This window comes from Trichechus manatus, unplaced genomic scaffold (assembly GCF_000243295.1).
Source record: "Trichechus manatus latirostris isolate Lorelei unplaced genomic scaffold, TriManLat1.0 scaffold00127, whole genome shotgun sequence".
Classification (NCBI taxonomy): Eukaryota; Metazoa; Chordata; class Mammalia; order Sirenia; family Trichechidae; genus Trichechus; species Trichechus manatus.
The window spans coordinates 5,189,671-5,207,971 of record NW_004444063.1 but is presented as its reverse complement, the minus strand read 5'-3'; the positions used below and the strand labels follow the sequence as shown (position 1 = coordinate 5,207,971).

The window sequence follows — 18,301 nt, the reverse complement described above, 5'->3', positions numbered from 1 at the left end:
TTGTTATTGGTTTATTTAGTTGTTCTGCTTCTGTTTATGTTGGTTTAGGGAGGTAGTGAGTTTCTAGAAATTTGTCCATTTCCCCTAGGTTTTCAAATTTGTTAGAGTACAATTTTTCATAGTATTCTGTCATGATTCTTTTAATTTCAGTTGGGTCTGTTGTGATATCTCCCATCTCATTTCTTATACGGGTTATTTGCTTCCTCTCCTGTTTTTCTTTTGTCAGTCTGGCCAATGGTTTATCAATTTTTTTTATCTTTTCAAAGAACCAGCTTTTGGTCTTGTTAACACTTTCAATTGTTTTTCTATTCTGTATATCATTTAATTCTGCTCTTACTATTTCCTTCTTCTGCTACCCGAGGGCTTCTTTTGCTGCTTTCTTTCTACTTGTTTGAGTTGTGTTTTGATTTTGGCTCTTTCTTCTTTTCGGATGTGTGCATTTATTGCTATAAACTGATCTCTGAGCACTGCTTTTGCTGTGTCCCAATGGTTCTCGTAGGATGTGTTTTCATTGTCATTTGATTCTATGAATTTCTTTATTCCATGCTTAATTTCTTCTATACTCCAGTAGTTTTTGAGCAAGATGTTCAGTTTCCACGTGTTTGCTTTTTTTTTCTTGCTTTTCCTGTTACTGATTTCTACTTCTATGACTTCATAATCAGAAAAGATGCTTTGTAATATTTCAATGCTTTGGATTCTGTTAAGGCTTGCCTTATGGCCTAATGTGTGGTCTATTCTGGAGACTGTTCCATGTGTGTTGGAAAAGAAAGTATACTTGCCTGCTGTTGGGTGGAGTGTTTGGTATATGTCTATGAGATCAAGTTGGTTGATTGTAGCGTTTAGATCTTCCGTGTCTTTACTGAGCTTCTTTCTGGATGTTTGTCCTTCCTCGAAAGTGGTGGGTTGAAGTCTCCTACTATTATTGTGGAGCTGTCTATCTCTCTTTTCAGTGCTGTCAGAGTTTGTTTCATGTATTTTGGAGCCCTGTCATTGGGTGCATACATACTTATTATGGTTATGTCATCCTGGTGTACTAACCCTTTAATCATTATATAGTGTCCTTCCTTATCCTTTATGGTAGATTTTAAAGTCTATTTTGTCAAAGATTAATATTGTCACTCCAGCTCTTTTTTGAGTGTTGTTTGCTTGATATATTTTTTTCCGTCCTTTGAGTTTTAGTTTGTGTCTTTAAGTCTAAGTGTGTCTCTTGTAGGCAGCATATAGATGGTTTGTGTTTTTTTTTAATCCCTTCTGCCACTCTCTGTCTCTTTATTGATGCATTTAGTTCATTTGCATTCAGTGCAATTATTGACAGGTATGATTTAGTGCTGTCATTTTGATGTCTTTTTTTGCATGTTGTTCACAGTTTCTTTGTTCCACTTAATCTTCTGTGTTGAGTCGTTTTTCTTTATGTATTTTCTTTTCAACTTTTTCATTGTTGTTGAGTTTGTATTTGCTGAGTCTTTATATTTTTCTTGTTTTTTATTTTGATTTGTAGGATTGTTAGTTTCCTTTGTGGTTACCTTAATATTTACCCCTATATTTCTAAGTTTATACCAGTCTTTTATTTCTTTATATCACCTTGACTTCCTCTCCATATGAAAAATTTACGTCTACATTTTTAGTCCCTGTTTTTTTTTTTTAATGTTGTCATCTTTTACATACTGACATCTGTTTCCCTATTTTCAGTGGTTTACCTTTGATTTATTTTGTTACTTCCCTATCTGGGATGATATCTGGTTGCTCTGTCCTGTGTTCTAGTCTTGGGTTGTTATCTGATGTTATTGATTTTCTAACCAGAGGACGCCCTTTAGTATTTCTCATAATTTTGGTTTGGTTTTTGCAAATTCCCTAAACTTCTGTTTATCTGGAAATGCTCTAATTTTGCCATCATATTTGAGAGACAGTTTTGCTGGATATATAGTTCTTGGCTGGCAATTTTTTTCCTTCAAGGCTTTATATATGTCATCCCATTGCCTTCTTGCCTGCATGGTTTCTGCTGAGTAGTCTGAGCTTATTCTTACTGACTCTCTTTTGTAGACGACCTTGTTCGTTTATCCCCAGCCGCTTTTAAAATTCTCTCTTTATTTTTGGTTTTGGCAAGTTTGATTATAATACGTCTTGGTGAATTTCTTTTGGGATCTACCTTGTGTGAGGTTCAGTGAGCATCTTGGATAGGTATCTTCTCATCTTTCAAAATATCAGGGAAGTTTTCTGCCAAAAAATCTTCTACAATTCTCTCTGTATTTTCTGTTATCCCCCCCATTCTGGTACTCCAGTCACTCGTAAGTTATTCCTCTTGACAGAATCCCACATAATTATTAGGGTTTCTTCATTTTTTAAAATCCTTTTATTTGATTTTTCCTCAAATAAGTTGGTGTCAAGTGCTTTATCTTCAATCTCACTCATTCTGAGTTCCATTGCCTCAATTCTGCTCCTATGACTTTCTATTGAGTTCTCTAATTCTGAAATTTTATTGTTAATCTTCTGGATTTCTGATTGCTGTCTCTCTGTGGATTCTTGCAGCCTGTTAAATTTGTCATTATGCTTTTCTCTAATCTTTTTAATTTCCTCTATTGTGTGCTCTGCGTTTTGCATAATTTCCTTCCTAATGTCTTGAAGAGTTCTGTATATTAATCTTTTGTATTCTGCCTCCAGTAATTCCAAGAAATTTTCTTCCTCTGGAAAATTTCTAGATTCTTTATTTTGGGAGCTTGCTGAAGCCATCATGGATTCCCTCTTTATGTAATTTGATATTGACTGTTGTCTCCAAGCCATCAATAAGTTATATTTATTTTATGTTTGCTTACTGTGTCCTAGCTTCTTGCTTTGTTTTGTTTTGATATGCCCAAATCGGCTGCTCGTGTGAACTAGCCCGATCCCCGGAGCCCCTGAAGCTCCAACGTCCTGCCACCAGGTGGCCAGAACTGCCACTAAGTATGTGAGCCCAGGAGTCCACCTACTCCTCCTGTATGGATTCATCTCAGGTGTCCAGGTAGTTGACCTCCAAGTGTGTGGTTCAGGCTCTCACCTACAGTCCTAGACAGGCATGGGTGATTGTTATAGGCACAGGCATCTGGCTGCAGCAGGGGGACACATACTGAGCAAGGTAGGGGGCCAACAGCCACCCCCAAGTGTCCAGGAGGAAGTGTGTCCCTGTTCCCCAGAGCACGTAAGTGGGTGGGTTTCACAGCCGGAGTATGAGTACCCATTGCTATTGGCTGTAAGGATTGGGGGCACCTCTTATTCTTGGGCCTCTCTTGCAGGTAGCTAGACGGCATGGGTGGAGCTACCAGTCCTCAGGCCCCTGATGTGGGTAGGTAAAGACCCTGCTTAATGGGCAGAGCAGTCAAATATGAACCTGCCACTTCACAGCTCAAACAGTTGAAGTTAGATTTCAGGTATATACCCTGTTGTACTGTGGTAATGAGGGCCTATGCTGTTGGAATAGGCCCAAACAAGTCTATGCAAGGGGAAAGGCACTCAAAGTCTATGGATCCTTTATGCCTGTGCCTAGGCAAAGGACCTGTGCCTACCCTGAGTTTCTGGCTTAGGGGAGCCAGCAGATTATTTTTTACCCATTTGTTAATTTGTTCTGTCTCTAAGGCCGGAAGAATGGCTCAGAGCGCTTGATGGGTCCTACTTCTGGCCCAGGGGACTTGGCAATTGCTGAAGCTGGTCCCAGACCCAGTGCAGAGCAGGGAGCAGGGAGGTAAATGGGAGAGAGGTTTCTCCCTAAGGGGGGTGTTTTTGATCCGCATGGTAGGCCAGACGTTAGTACTTATCTTTTGCCGATCGAGGGCTGCTTCTCACTGGTACTGGATGGCCAAGTAGACTCTGCCACTGGGTCTCTCCCAGTGTGGAAAACACCATCTGAACGCTGCTGCTTGCCCACCTCACCATGCACCCAGAGCTGATCCGGGCTGAAGGGCTCAGGCTCTCATTGGGTCAGGTCTGGCAACTCCTTGCTGCTTCCAAATCATCTCTCCCTCCCCCTACCACTCAGTCCGATTCCTCAACTTCGCCTTTGATGTTCAGGGCTCCTAGATTGTCATAGATAATCGATTTACTTGTTTTTTTGGGTCTTTGTTGGTAAGAGGGACCACCAGAAGCATCTTACTACTCCGCCACCTTGACCCTGCCTCAGATTTTCTGATTTCTATTGAGATTTTTCTATGACTCAAGTATTATTTAGAAAGGTATTTTATCTTCAAACATATGAGAGATTATTTGTAGTTATCTTTTTAAAAATTCCAATTAAATTGCATTAACGGTATCAAGGGCAGAACTGTAAAATACAGTATCTGATTTTAAGAATTCATTGGCTGGAATTAACATCAAAATGGACATCCAGAAGACAAGGTTAGTGAACTTCAAGACAGATCAAAGCTCAAAGAAAAAAAAAGAATGGAAAAATAGAAGATAGAGAATTGAGTTCTTAGTACTGTGTGCCTAACTTAGAATTATAAGACATAGCCTCAGCCAACCCCAGCCCCAAATGTGGTGAATAATAGCTAACAATGATGGCTAACGGGGCAACTACTCAGAAGGTAGGCCAGCCAGTATGCTAACCTTACTGATATGTATTTAATTTATGTAACTGCCCTATGAGGTAGATACAGTTATTACCAGCACTTTATAGATGAGAAAACCAAGGCACAGAAGATTAAGTAATTTTCCCAAAGTAACATAGCTGGTAAATTGGATCATATCCAGAATACCTGGCTGCATAATTTTGAAAAATTACACAGAAAAATTAGAGAATATAACGCTAAACAATGTGAGATCATGTGAGGATTGAGAATAGGAAAAAGTCCCAGGTAATGGCAGCTGAGAATCTTGCGTTATTGTTGTTGTTAGCTGTCATCAAGTCAACTCCAACTCATGGTGACCTTATGTACAACAGAACAAAATGTTGCCAGTCCTGCATCACCCAATCAACAGCATGTTCTAGTCCATCATTTCAGCTATTGTGCCAGTCTCTCTCATTGAGGGGCTCCCATACTCTCATTGGCCCTCTACTTCACCAACCATGATGTCCTCTTCTAGTGACTGATCCTACCTGATGATGTGTCCAAAGTGAGAAAGTCAGACAATGTTCTGCTGTGATCCATAAGGTTTTCACTGGATAATTTTCAGAAGTAGATCACTTGGACTTTCTTCCTAGTCTGTCTTATTAGACTGGAAGCTCCACTAAAACCTGTCCACCATGGGTAACCCTGCTGGTATTTGAAATATGGTAGCATAGCTTCTAGCATCACAGCAACACTCAAACCACCACAGTATGACAAACTGACAGGTGGTGGAGAAATGTTGTAGAGGAGCCAATTTATAGGTAGACTGGATTTGGGCTTCTTTGCACCATGCATTGATGGCTTTCTTGTCTGTCCATACAGGTGCTAAGTTATATGGCCATTGTACACTTATGATGCCTGCCCCAAGCTGGATGGGCACATTTTGCCCCTCTTCTCTTATAAGAAGGGAGCTCAGAGCCCTTATCCAGACCCTGATAATCCTGCCCTCCCACTGTGACTCCTGATGCTTTTCTAATAAACCTACTGGGCTTCATATAAGTCCTTTCACAGCACAGCAGTCAACAAAATAGGACTCAGTGGTCCTGAAAACAAGCGAGAGCCACGAGAAGCTGCTTACAGCTCCACCAACTCTGTCTGAGGTGAGCAATGTTCTCAGCCTCTTGCCTCTGCTAATGACGTTTTGGGAAAAGCTAGTATGGGAGGGAGGATAAATCATAAGATATTTTATAAAAAAAAAAAAAAAACTAATAAAGAAATAATGAGAACACAATCACTACCAATTACAGAAGCAAGAGAAATAATAAAGTAGAAAATGTACAAAGCAAACAATTAAGACTATTTTATTAAAACAATACTTGCTACTCAGCAAGCATTAATTCTCACCACGTAAAGGCAGTAACTGTTTTATCACCTGAATTTTTCACATTAAGAAAAAGACACAGAGGGAGTTAATAAGCTCCTCCAAGCCCTAGGACTTTTCTGAGCCCAGATTAAAAGTTAGCCATGCTCACTCTCAGGCTGAGATGTCATCTTTCATTAAACTCTAAATCAGCTCAGAGAACATGTCATGTTTATTATTTTTCTAGAACCATGTGACTGATTCCAGAGGAGTCAAAAGTATGTTTCGGATAAACACATTGATTAAAAAATAAATACTTTAAAAATGTCTTTTTTTTTTTTTTTTTTTTTAACCCAGTGGACCAAAATATATAAATCAGAGCTATTCTGGTCTACTGAGTACCGTAAAAGTATATTTAGATGTAAGAAAGTATCTGTTGAAAATATCTTCGGAAAGTAATTACTTTACAATAGACATGGAATGTCATTTAAATGCTTAAAGCAACTGATCCATTTTAAAGATATAACTTACATGAATAGGCACAAATATTAATTACCGAGCTGGAAGCTCACTTACAAACTTATATCCTAGAGTGAATGTTTACAGATCAAGGCATAAATATCAGAAAAATGTAAGACAGTATAGTGGAAGATTTAACTGTCTAAGCCCAGGGCCTACTTCTAGACATCAGCACTACCACAGATTCTCAAGCTGGGCTGAGTAGGTAAGGGTTGCTTCAGGCTTTACAACAAATTCTTCACCATTCCCCCATCACCACCACTACCTCCTTACTGATATGTGGCTCTACTCTGCTGTGATTAACAAGTTCTATATCTGAGTCCAAAACAGGTGTTGAAAACTCAAATGCCTAAAGAGTCCAAGCAGGTAACTTAATGAGTGTGGTCCCTCTGGGATTCTAACTTGGTCATATTTAGTTTATAGAACTGCATCTGACCCTTGGTCTCAGTATCAGGGACATCAGGGAGTGGTGTGGACTGTGGCAAACTGGAGAGCACAGGTGCTCTCTGAAGACATGGCTGCTCTTATACCAGCTTGCTGCTGCCATGAGGTCATGTGGGCCCACTGTTACCAAAGCATTTTACTTTCCAAGATATTCTGCAAATGTAGATCTATACGTAAAATTTCCTTATTTTTAATGGTAGTAACCCATTACAATGAAAATAAATAAATAACATCTGCAGGCCAACACTATGTAAGTCAAACAAAACATGGCTGCAGGCTAAATCTGGTCTGTGGGTCCCCAGTTTGAGATCTGTCACTTAAAACAATTATGCAACAGAGCTCAGGCTCAGAGCTCATATGAGAAGCCTGGGTTTGATTTTCTTACAAAGAGGCAGACAGGCTTGGTGAGCCCACAGATATGGTATAATGTACCTCAGTGGAAACTCTGTGGCTCCTTCAGTTTGCAAAAATGAGTTTGGGGTGTTCATAAGGAAAAGGGGGATGAAGCATTAATTGTGGGGCTTTAGTCATTAGCCAGAAGGCAGGAAAAGTATGTACAGGCAAAAGTCTTTTCCTACATTTGAACACGGGGAGTGTCTTAAGCTGGGTTCTCTAGAGAAGCAAAACCAGTGAAGCATATAAATATATATATATATATAGAAAGAGATTTATATCAAGGCAACAGCTCATGCAGTTGTAGAGGCTGGAACGTCCCCAAGTCCATGGGTCAGAATAGAGGCTTCTCCTGATTCACGTAGCCGCATGGGCTAGTGAACCCAAGATCGGAAGGTCAGAGAGCAGGGCTCTTGTTCACAGGCTATGAAGATCGACAAATCCCAAAGGTTAGCAGGCAAGACCGCAGGCAAGCTGCCAACCCAAGTCCCAAGAACTGGAGATCAGATGAACAGGAGCCAGTTGCAAGATCCTGAATGAGCAAAAGCCTACAAGCCTTGCCAGAATATTCACTCATATTCAATGAAGGTCACACGCCCAAGGAAACTCCCTTTCAACCGACTGGCTATTCACAGCAGATCCCGTCATGGAGGTGATCACATAATATCAAATCTCATCATGGAAGTGATCACACCATTATACAACTATCAAATCACTGAGATTCATGGCCCAGCCAAGTTGAATCACAGCCTGAACCATTACAGGGAGCAGGACCTCAGAATTTCCAGAATCTGTGGATGCAGGGTGATACAGCCCATGGGCAAAAACTCTTGTCATTCCCTGTGCTCCAACCAGAGGGGCCATTTAGTCTCCATCAGCTGGTTTCTTTGCCTGCAAAGCATAATCCTCCCTCTGGCCTCCAGGGGGCGTGGAAGAGAGCCTGATGGTGCCTGTAGCTTACCGTCTGTATCAAGAGGGGGGAAGCCCAGGCACCAAGACCACCAGCCTGAGCTCTGTTCCAAGGCGCGGCATAGGTGTCACTCTGTCTGGCCTCAGATGTCCCTTTTCCTCTATCGTTTGCGCTGCTCCCACTCCCAACAGCACAGCCATGGAGGCGCCTGCTCTTCCCAAGCCTTTCAAGGGCAGGCCGTTTAGAAATGGCCTGGCAAATATGCCTTAGAGCTGATAGTCCTCAGGACGAGGATGCTAAGGAAGGAACAAGAAGACACAGAGACACCTTATCACAAAGGACTGACTATTCAGTTGCAGTGAGGGTCCAGGTATGGACCTCCCACTAACTAACACATCCAGCCAACCAAATTGCTAACCTTCTCAGAGTCTGTGTTTTCTCACTGGTAAAACAGATGATCGTGCTATCTGGCCACATCGGATTATTGTGAGAGTTAAAATAAGTTAACTAAGGAAAGCACATGGCTTTGATGGAAGCTTTAATAATGACATTTGTCATCGTGTGCTCCCCTCTTATTTGGCCCTGAGACCCCACGCCACGCAGAGATAGGAAAACAAAATATTTCAAACAAGAGCTAAAACAGAGAGCTAGAAAACTCCGTCAGCCAGAATCTCCATCACTAGGAAATGGTGGCTGAGTACAGAGTGTATGTTGGCCACTGTGCCACCTGGTGTAGCTACAGGAAGAAAAACCACCACAGAGGGCTCTGGGGTCTGAGAACGCTGGCTCATGCATGTCCTCCTGTCCTCACATCTTGCTTCTACTACTCACTAGCTGTGGGACCTCAGACAAGTCACATCACCCGTCCGAGCCTGTTTTTTTACCTGTAAAAATAAGGGGTGTGATTCAAACACCCACCCAGAGGCACCTCAGAAGACAGGCCTGGTGATCTGCTTCTGAAAGGTCACAGCCTTGAACACCCTATGGAGCAGTTCTACTCTGCACACATGGAGTCATCATGAGTCAGAATCGACTCAACAGCAACTAACAACATCAATTGCAGGGCTTGTCCAGATTTGGAGTTAGAAGATCCCATGAGTGGCAGAGCCAAGATGTAAGGCAGACATCCCAAAAGGAGGGCACAGTCACAGCCATGCAGAGCATTCAGGCAGGCTACGTTGGGGGTCGCGGGGGGGGAGTGTTGCATCCGTGAAGAATGGCTATGTGACTGGCCTTGGAAACCCAGGGAGTAAGGCTGGGGTGGGGGCCAGGGGCTGGACCAGAGCATTAGGTGCATCCAGCTCTCTCTCAGATCATCTAAGTGGGGCTTGGCTGTGGGTGGTCTCTCTCTCACTCTATTCCAAGTGACTCTGATCAGTGATACCAGCGTTCTAATGGATCTTGCTGTCAGCGATGGGTAAGCATTGAGCTAATAGATGGCAAACAGCATTTGCATTTCTGAGACAGCTTCATCTGCCCCTTCTCCAAGGACTCTCCAAACTGAAATGTGAAATTTGGACTGATGGGTCTGCTGTGGACAGCTCCACTTCCAGAAATCTCACGGAAAGAAGCAATTATTTAATTATTTCCTAAACAGACTGATGGTGCAGAGCTTAGGGAGCAAAACAAACAAACAAACAAGCAAACAGACTGCTTCTCAACCTTCTCATCTCAGAAAGGCATGCAATTTTGTAAGAGACATATGGAAATATTTGTCATTCCTTGTAGTTTAAATAGCTTTCGTTCATTCATTCTGAGCACACTTCACAATGAATTATTTTGTTCATTAGAAATTCTGCAGAAGACCAGCCCGAGATTTGGGCTTGGAAGAGAGTCAGGAGGTTAGCATCTGAAATGTGATGCAAGAATCACAACACTGTGAGATTCATCCAGGCTCCCTTTGGATGATTACAGCAGGGTCAGAATGGAGTCCTCAGTTTTGGGTTTCAGTTACAGGGACTTTTGTAGCTATCAGAAAATGCTGCAGCATCTATTGTCTGGGGAGCCTTGTACTTGGGGGTTACTGTAATGCAGCACCCGACACAGGGTAATGAATGGATTTTCTGGTTCTCTCTGGCTCTATTCTAAACTGTCATCATTTTCAACCCTGAAATATGTCAAGTGATAATTAAACCTCACCACAGACAGGTACTGTGAAAATGATTAACTTTTACCATTTCCTCCACACACATTTAGAATATTCTGAATCTCTAAGGTATGGGATCATTACATTGACAGATGAGAGAAAAGTTGTCTTTATAATAATTTCCTTTTAAAAGAACCAAAACAGGACTAAAAATGCTGTGCTATTTTGTTGAGTTTTAATTTGAAAATTTCCTTCATAAACTCATTTTTAGGAAGGAAGCCTAGTGGAAGGAAGACAGAGCTGACAGTCATATTTCCAGCTCTGCCACAATTAGCTATGTGACCTGGGGCAAGTCCCTTGCCATCTCTGAGTATCAGCTGCTTCATCTCTCAAATGCAAATGATAATATCTTCACTATAGCTAACTCACTATAGCTATATTTTTCTTGAAAGTATTAAATGCAATGACAAATGAGAAAGCTCTTTCAGAGCAAAAAGCAGCCTGGTAACACTATTTAAATAGAAAATGTTATTAAATTCTGTATAAAGGGGGAAAATGATATGCTAGCATAGCTTTACAGACCTGCTGTCTTTAAAAAAAAAAAACTCGACTCCAGAGGCATGGGAGGGGAGGAAGAGGGGGCACTTGCCCCCAGGCGCAAGTTCAAGGGGGCACCAGTGGCATCACTAGGGGGGTGGGGGTGGTGCAGACCGCACCAGGTGACACTGTCAGAGGGGTAACACTGCACGGCCCCGAGATATGTCCAAGAACAAACTAGGTAGGACTTGAGCTGCTCTAGAAAGACCATGTCTGCTTCAGCCATGTTTCTGCTCTGCTCTCTGCTTCCACGGCTCTCGGTATCTGCTGGGATCATTCACTGGCCAGGAGGTGCCACTCACCCCACTGCCTTGCCCGGGTGCCCCTGGAGCCCGCCTGTCAGCTGCCCAGGGCCCAGGATGCAGGCACTGCGGGAAATCGCTGACGGGCCATGGGTGCGGCTTCTCCTTTTCAATGTCGCTATCAATGTATGTTCCTCTTGAAATTTGCAGGAGGGGGGTGGCCCAGTTTAGAGACTGCCCCTGGGTGCTCATTACCCTCGCTATGCCCCTGCGCAACTCATTTTATTTTCAGCTGAAGTTTCTAAGCATGCGATTAGATCTGACCTTATCAGATCAACGTCTCCTCTTAGCCACAAGACTTCCATTTTGCGTCCAAATATGCAGCAACTCACACAAACAGTAAAAATTCAAATGAAGCAGCCAAACAGCTGGATGTGAGGGCTGCTTCCAGCAAAAAGGGTGAGCAAATAACTGCTAAAATTAGGAAACAAACAGATTGAAATGTATTTTTACTCCCACAACTCATTTTCCAGACCTTTGATTTTTTTAAGTCCTATTTCTTCCAAACTTGGAGGTCTCTGTTTCTCTCTGGCAGTGGCAGGGCCCAGCTCCCTATCAGCAAGGCTCAGGGCCTGGCCAGGGTTCCACCTAGCCAAGCACCAAGGCCCAGGGGCAGCAGGAATGACATATAATCTGCAGGCACTTCAACATGCAGGATGATTCGAGGTCACATTTTTTAACATCTTAGTTGGAATAATACAAAGATTGTTGAATTTTCATTGTTATTGCTGTTGGTTGCGTTGAGTCAATTCCGACTCATGTTAACCCCATGTGTGCAGACAGAACTGCTCCATAGGGTTTTCAAGGCTGTGACCTTCCGGAAGCAGATCACCAGGTGTGTCTTGAGGTATCTCAGTGGGTTCGAACTGCAACCTTTCGGCTACTAGTTGAGCGTTTAACCGTTTGTGCCAGCCACCCAGGGACCTTGAATTTCCACAGAGAATGTGTTTTCCTGAATGATCTCTTGCCATTTTTAATTCTTTTATCAATTTTCTACAGAGTTTAAAAAGTCACCCATTTTTTGTTGCCTTGTTTGTAAAATAAAGATTGTAATGCCTACTTCAGTGGGTATTTATGGGGACTAAATGAGACAATGAATGTGAAGAGGTTCCCATAAAGGATTTTTCCAATCTAAGGGGTTTATATTAAAGAGTGCAGCAAGCATGTCCCCTAAAATGTCTGGAATGTACGGACAAACAGGAAAATGCTCATTAAAAAGTGGCTCCTGAACAACATCTCTGCTTCGATGTAATGCCTAGTTTCCCTACCTCCTGCCAGCCAGCCCACTAGCCACCACTATCCTCTTCCCAAGAAAGAAGGGGCTTTCTCATAAAAAATGGGTGATAAAAGCACCTGACAAGTATCATCAAGGTGAGGGGAGGAAGTGGCTCGTTCACTTTTGATCCTCGTGTTCTTTGGCTGGAGAGCTGAAGTAAGAAGAACGTGTTTGAGGTCCAAAATGAACATCAACACCTCTCACAGTTTTGATCAGTGGATACTCGATGTGCCTGACCAGGTCACTCCTGCATCTATCATAGGGGATGACAGCCAAAGAGTAGGAGATCCCGCCCCTTGAGGCAGCTGTGATGCAAAGTGCCCTGTATTTGTCATCAGGGATTTGGGCTCAAATTCACACTCCATTATAAGCTCCTATGACCTTAGGTCAAAGTTTGTCTCATGTACTTTGGACATGTTATCAGGAGAGAACAGTCCCTGGAGGAAATCATGCTTGTTGTTAGGTGCCATCAAGTCGGTTCCAACTCATAGCGACCCTACGTACTACAGAATGAAAACACTGCCCGGTCCTGCACCACGCTCACAATCGTTGTTATGCTTGAGTGCATTGTTGCAGCCACTGTGTCAATCCATCTTGTTGAGGGTCTTCCTCTTTTTCGTTGACCTGTACTTCTACCAAGCATGATGTCCTTCTCCAGGGACTGATCCCTCCTGACAACATGTCCAAAGTATGTAAGACATAGTCTCACCGTCCTTACTTCTAAGGAGCATTCTTGTTGTACTTCTTCCAAGACAGATTTATTCGTTCTTTTGCAGTCCATAACTTGGTAAGGTAGAAAAAAACCTGTTGCCATCAAGTTGATTCCGACTCATAGTGACCCTATAGGACAGAGTAGCACTGCCCCATAGGGTTTCCAAGGAGCAGCTGGTGGATTCGAACTGCTGATCTTTTGGTTAGCAGCCAAGCTCTTAACCACTATGCCACCAAGATAGAGGGTCAGCGAAAAAGAGAAAGACCCTCAATGAGATGGACTGACATAGTGGCTACAACAATGGGCTCAAGCGTAATGACAATTGTGAGGATGGCACAGGACTGGCAATGCTTCATTCTGTTGTACGTAGGGTCACTATGAGTCAGAACCGACTCTACGACACCTAAGGACAACAGACATAACCTTAGGTATGCAATTTAATCTCTTAACCTTGGCTTCTTTCCATCCCCCCAGGGGATGAATTTACCATTCGTTGTTGAATGCTAGCTGAATCTTAGCTGGCCTTTGAGGCACCCAAAATCCCTTTGGGGAAAAAAGGTGTGATAGATACCCAGATGTAAAATTAAGTAAAAGTAAATAGTATTGTACATAGTGGATTTTTTTTCCTTGGCTTCTTGAATCCACACACATCCTTTATTCAGGAACAGCCCCCACTGTCGTTTGGGGCTCCACCTTCCTCCCACTCTCAGGTCATGATATCCTGGCTATGGGGGCACAGCCTGTGGCTCTCACACGTAGCATTCCCCTGGCCTCAGTGCTTGCTTCAGGAGTGGGCATGTGACCCAAGCCTGTCCAATTAGAGTGAATCTTAGTACTTTTGTGGGAAATTTCAGACCAGGGGCTGTCTCTCCCTCACTGGATTTGGAGTTGTGTGAATGTGAGGCTGGCACTCACCATGACGGGGGAGTCAGCCCTGAGGGGTGAAATGAAGAGAGAACCCAGATCCTGTGTCCTACATCAAGCTTGCCCTAGACTGTTCAGTTACATGCCAACAAAGTCCTCTTCTTGTTTGAGCTAGTTGGCTTGGATTTTGTCATTTGTAACAAAAATGCCCCTACTGATATAGCATGTCATTAGGGCCAAAAGGAGGCCTTCTGCCAAGATAACCATCCTTTGGAGAAAAGACCCCGAGAGCTAACCTCTACCAGAACACTCGGTGAGCTGTCTTCCAGGCCCTGACGTCGGTTCACAACGAGCGAGTACTCGCGCACTCTATTGCTGACCCCCTGTGAGGTGCCTGGCCATGGTGCAGACACAGCGGGGTGGCCTTTGTGTCTACAGGACACTCATACATCTTCTAAGCTGATTACACTTCACTGACCTTCACACTCATTAGACTGTGTGCTCTGTGAGGGCAGGACCATATCTTGTCATCACTGTATACCCAAGCACACTTCAGTTAGCACCCAATAAACCTGAAAAAATAGTAAGAATTGTACTCACAGGAGTTATTTCTCCATTAGAAATAGTAATTGTCAAACTAAGTTCCCAGAGGTAGCTTTAGAGGCCCTGCAGAGGTAAGAGGGGAGATGAGGGGCAGCAGTCTCCAGAGAATCGGCAGGTGGGCAATCACTGGCCTAGGTACACAGATACACAGCATCAGGTACCATCCAACCATGCTGATCACACTCAGATGCCTGGTCCAGACCACCCCAATGCTGGCCGCACCCTTGTCCTGGAAGACTGTGAGTCATTGTCCACATCCCACACAGCCAGTGGCAGTCTGAAATAATTTCTGTGGCACATATTCCCTGACTTTCTGGAGAGCTCAAGGCAAGCTAAACTTCCCTCTGCAGAAATGCAACATTTTGCAAAAGGATTTCTTCACACAGGCCCTGAAACAGTTCTTAGACCCCAGTGGTAGTCCTGGCCAAGAAGCAGTATAACCAATCAGGGGTCTGCAAAGAACCACTGGGAGTCCCTGAGTGGTGCAAACAATTAATGCACTTGGCTGCCAACTGAAAGGCTGGAGGTTCAAGTAAACCCACAGGCACTTCAGAAGAAAGGCCTAGAGACCTACTTCTGAAAAATCAGCCATTGAAAACCTTATGGAGCACATACTCTGACACACATGGTGTTGCCATGAGTTGAAATCAACTTGATGGCAACTGGTTTGGTTTTTAAAGAACCACTGGGTGGGTTATGATAATGGGCAGGATTTCCCCAGCCCGGCTGCCTGATCCACAATGGCTCCCCAAGAGCACCAGGGCATGCAGCCCAGAAGACACACGCTATGGAGAGAAATGGACCTAGGGTTCAGCAGCAGGGACATCTGGAATTGAGTGAGGCCATGGCACAAGTCAGGAGGGAGGGAGCACTGACTGGCCTCACTAGTTTAGATGAGACGTCGCATCTTGCAGATTATTTCCTGTTTTGGCTCTGCCTCCGCTGAAGCAAAGAGATTAAAGTTTCGTTAAGAGGCAACACAATCTGAAAATAATGAGAAGGTCTTTTTTGAAAGATTTTAAAAGATGAACTAACTCTGATGACAAGAAAATAATTAAAATATAATGGTCATTTGGATTCTATACCTCGTTTCCTAATAAAGAAAGATTGCTGGGCAGCAATGAGACAAAACAGACATCAACAAATGATTTTTAAGTCACAGATAATTAACCCCAGAGGCTTGCCAATGGCATATTAATATTGTTGGGGCAAATGGCTTAACGAAGTTTGAGAAGGGCCTTGCTGTTTATATAGAAGATAATTTCAAGAATTCCTCAAAAGCAGAGAAACTCCCTGGGCTTTGGGGCCACGTAAGAAGTGCAGATGACAAACACTAAGTTTAACCCCAGCAGGGGTCTCAGAGAGGCGGCTTCCTGGGCAGATCCAGTGGGAGTGTTACCTCCTCCCTCCCTGGGGCCTTGAGGGGCAGGCGAAATGCACTTCAGGGCCACGCAAGGGCTCACCTAGTCCTTGGGATTTGCAGTGGTTCATACCCTTTTGGGCACCACCTGTCAGTTTGTCATACTGTGGTGGCTTGCATATTGCTATGATGCTGGAAGCTATGGCACCAGTATTTCAAACACCAGCAGGGTCACCTGTGGTAGACAGGTTCAGCAGAACTTCCCGACTAAGACAAACTAGGAAGAAAGACTTGACAATCTACTTCCAAAAATTAGCCAGTGAAAACCTGTGTATCACAACAGAACATTGCCCAACACACTTGTTTTGGACACGTCATCAGGAGGATCAATCGCTAGAGGACGACATCATGTTTGGTGAAGTATTGGGCCAGTGAGGGCGAGGGAGGCCCTCAGTGAGATGTATTAGCATAATAGCCACAATTATGGACTCAAGCATGCCAGAGGTCATGAGGATGACGCAGGACTGGCAACGTTCCAGTATGTTGTATGTGAGGTTGCGATGAGTCAGAGTATACTTGATGACAGCTATCTATTGACACCATTTTGGGTATCATGACCTCTTTGAGAATGAGACTGTTAAAAATTCCAGATAGGGACACATGCCTACATTTTGCAGATGGCAAACCCCAAGGAGACTCCTTGTCAACACAAATCAGGACACGGGGGTCCGTTACCCTGCCCATACCTACCAAGGCCCTATTATTTTTTCTGTCACAACCACAGAGATTTTACCTCACTTGTGTGAGCATCTTTTAAGTACTCTTTAGCAGACGGACTCAGAAGTTGTCAGAGTAACTCCTGAGGACGACTGTTAAGGAGAGTGGGCCTTCCACCGACACTGGTGGGAACGATAAGCACAGGGTGTCCCAGACCTTTGTGGTCCACAGCCAAACAACCTGGAAGCAACTATACCTGAGATTTCATCTCTATGAGAAATGTAGAAACCAGATCCCTGCTCTCCCAGGACATGTACCTACACAGCAGCATACAGAACACCCCTAGAGCACAGGCTACAACCACCAGGTGAGCAGTGCTGTGGTCCTGGGGGAGGAGTCACACACCACCAGCAGTGCTGGTGGCTCCTCTCATCAGCCCTAAACTGTACACAACTTTCTAAGCTATATTTCTTCCAAATCACTAATCACTGGAGAATCTAAAGTCAGCCAGGGGAAAGAATGGAACAGTACATACTCAGAGCCTGGAAGGCTTGTGAGCAAGGAAGATCGTGTGCAGGGGCAGAAGTAAGAACCCAGGCTCGCTCGGGCTGTCTTAGTCCATGGTTGGAGCTGCTCATGGCCGTCTGGCTAGGCTGCATGGAGGAGGCCGACAGGCCAAGAGAAAGAAGGAGAGAGAGAACATGAGAGCGCTCTTGTATCAGCTGTTCTTGAAGCCAGATCCACCCTGGGCCTTGCACTCTGCAGTTTCACAAGCCTTTCAGGCTTAAGGCAGTACAAGTTGGGTTTCTACAGCAGAGTTCTAAACAGGGCTTCAAACCGGTTCCTCCTAGTTCAATCATGGCCAAGGAAGCGACAATGGAACAGACCCAAATTTTTTTCAAATGTGGGTGAACCCAAACACTAACAAGAATGGAAAAATTATGGGTTGAAGTCCTGCTAGAAACTTAATCTCTCTCAGAAAACAAGGGCAGCATACGCATTGCATAGTGTTATGGATTGAATTGTGTCCCCCAAAAATGTGTATCGGTATGGCTAGGCAATGATTCCCAGTATTGGGTGATTTTCCACCATTTTATAATCTGATGTGATTTTCCTATGTGTTGTAAATCCTACCTCTATGATGTTAATGAGGCAGGACTCAGTCTACAAGATTAGATTGTGTCTTGAGTCAATCGCTTTTGAGATATAAAAGTGAAGTGAGCAGAGAGACAGAGGGATCTCACACCACCAAAAAACAAGAGCCAGGAGAACAACGTGTCCTTTGGACCTGGGGGTCCCTGCACTGAGCTCCTCGACCAGGGGAGATTGATCACAAGGACCTTCCTCCAGAGTCAAAAGAAAGAGAAAACCTGCCCCTGGAGCTGGCATCCTGAATTCGAACTTCTAGCCTCCTAGACTGTGGGAGAATAAATTTCTCTTTGTTAAAGCCATCCACTTGTGGTATTTCTGTTATAGCAGCCATTAGATAGCTAAGACACATAGCAACCAATTCTCTTGCCCATCGGATTTTGCACAGTCAGAAACAGTGACGCCCTGCTTAAAGATGGAGGCTGACTGAGCTGCTTTTGAATGTGTGTTGTTCTCCTCAGTCCTGGCAATAATCCAGTCTCGAGCAATAGGCAC

The 18,301-nt window shown here is 43.8% G+C and overlaps 1 protein-coding gene across 1 annotated transcript in view; it reads right to left on the bottom strand.

Annotated features, from left to right (window-relative positions):
* The window catches only part of FSTL4 (follistatin like 4), a 482,307-nt gene that overhangs the window by 413,813 nt on the left and 50,193 nt on the right, over nucleotides 1-18,301 (bottom strand). Inside the window, 1 exon segment of the mRNA XM_004384723.1 lies at nucleotides 1,007-1,025. Coding sequence (XP_004384780.1) covers nucleotides 1,007-1,025 — 19 coding nt within the window.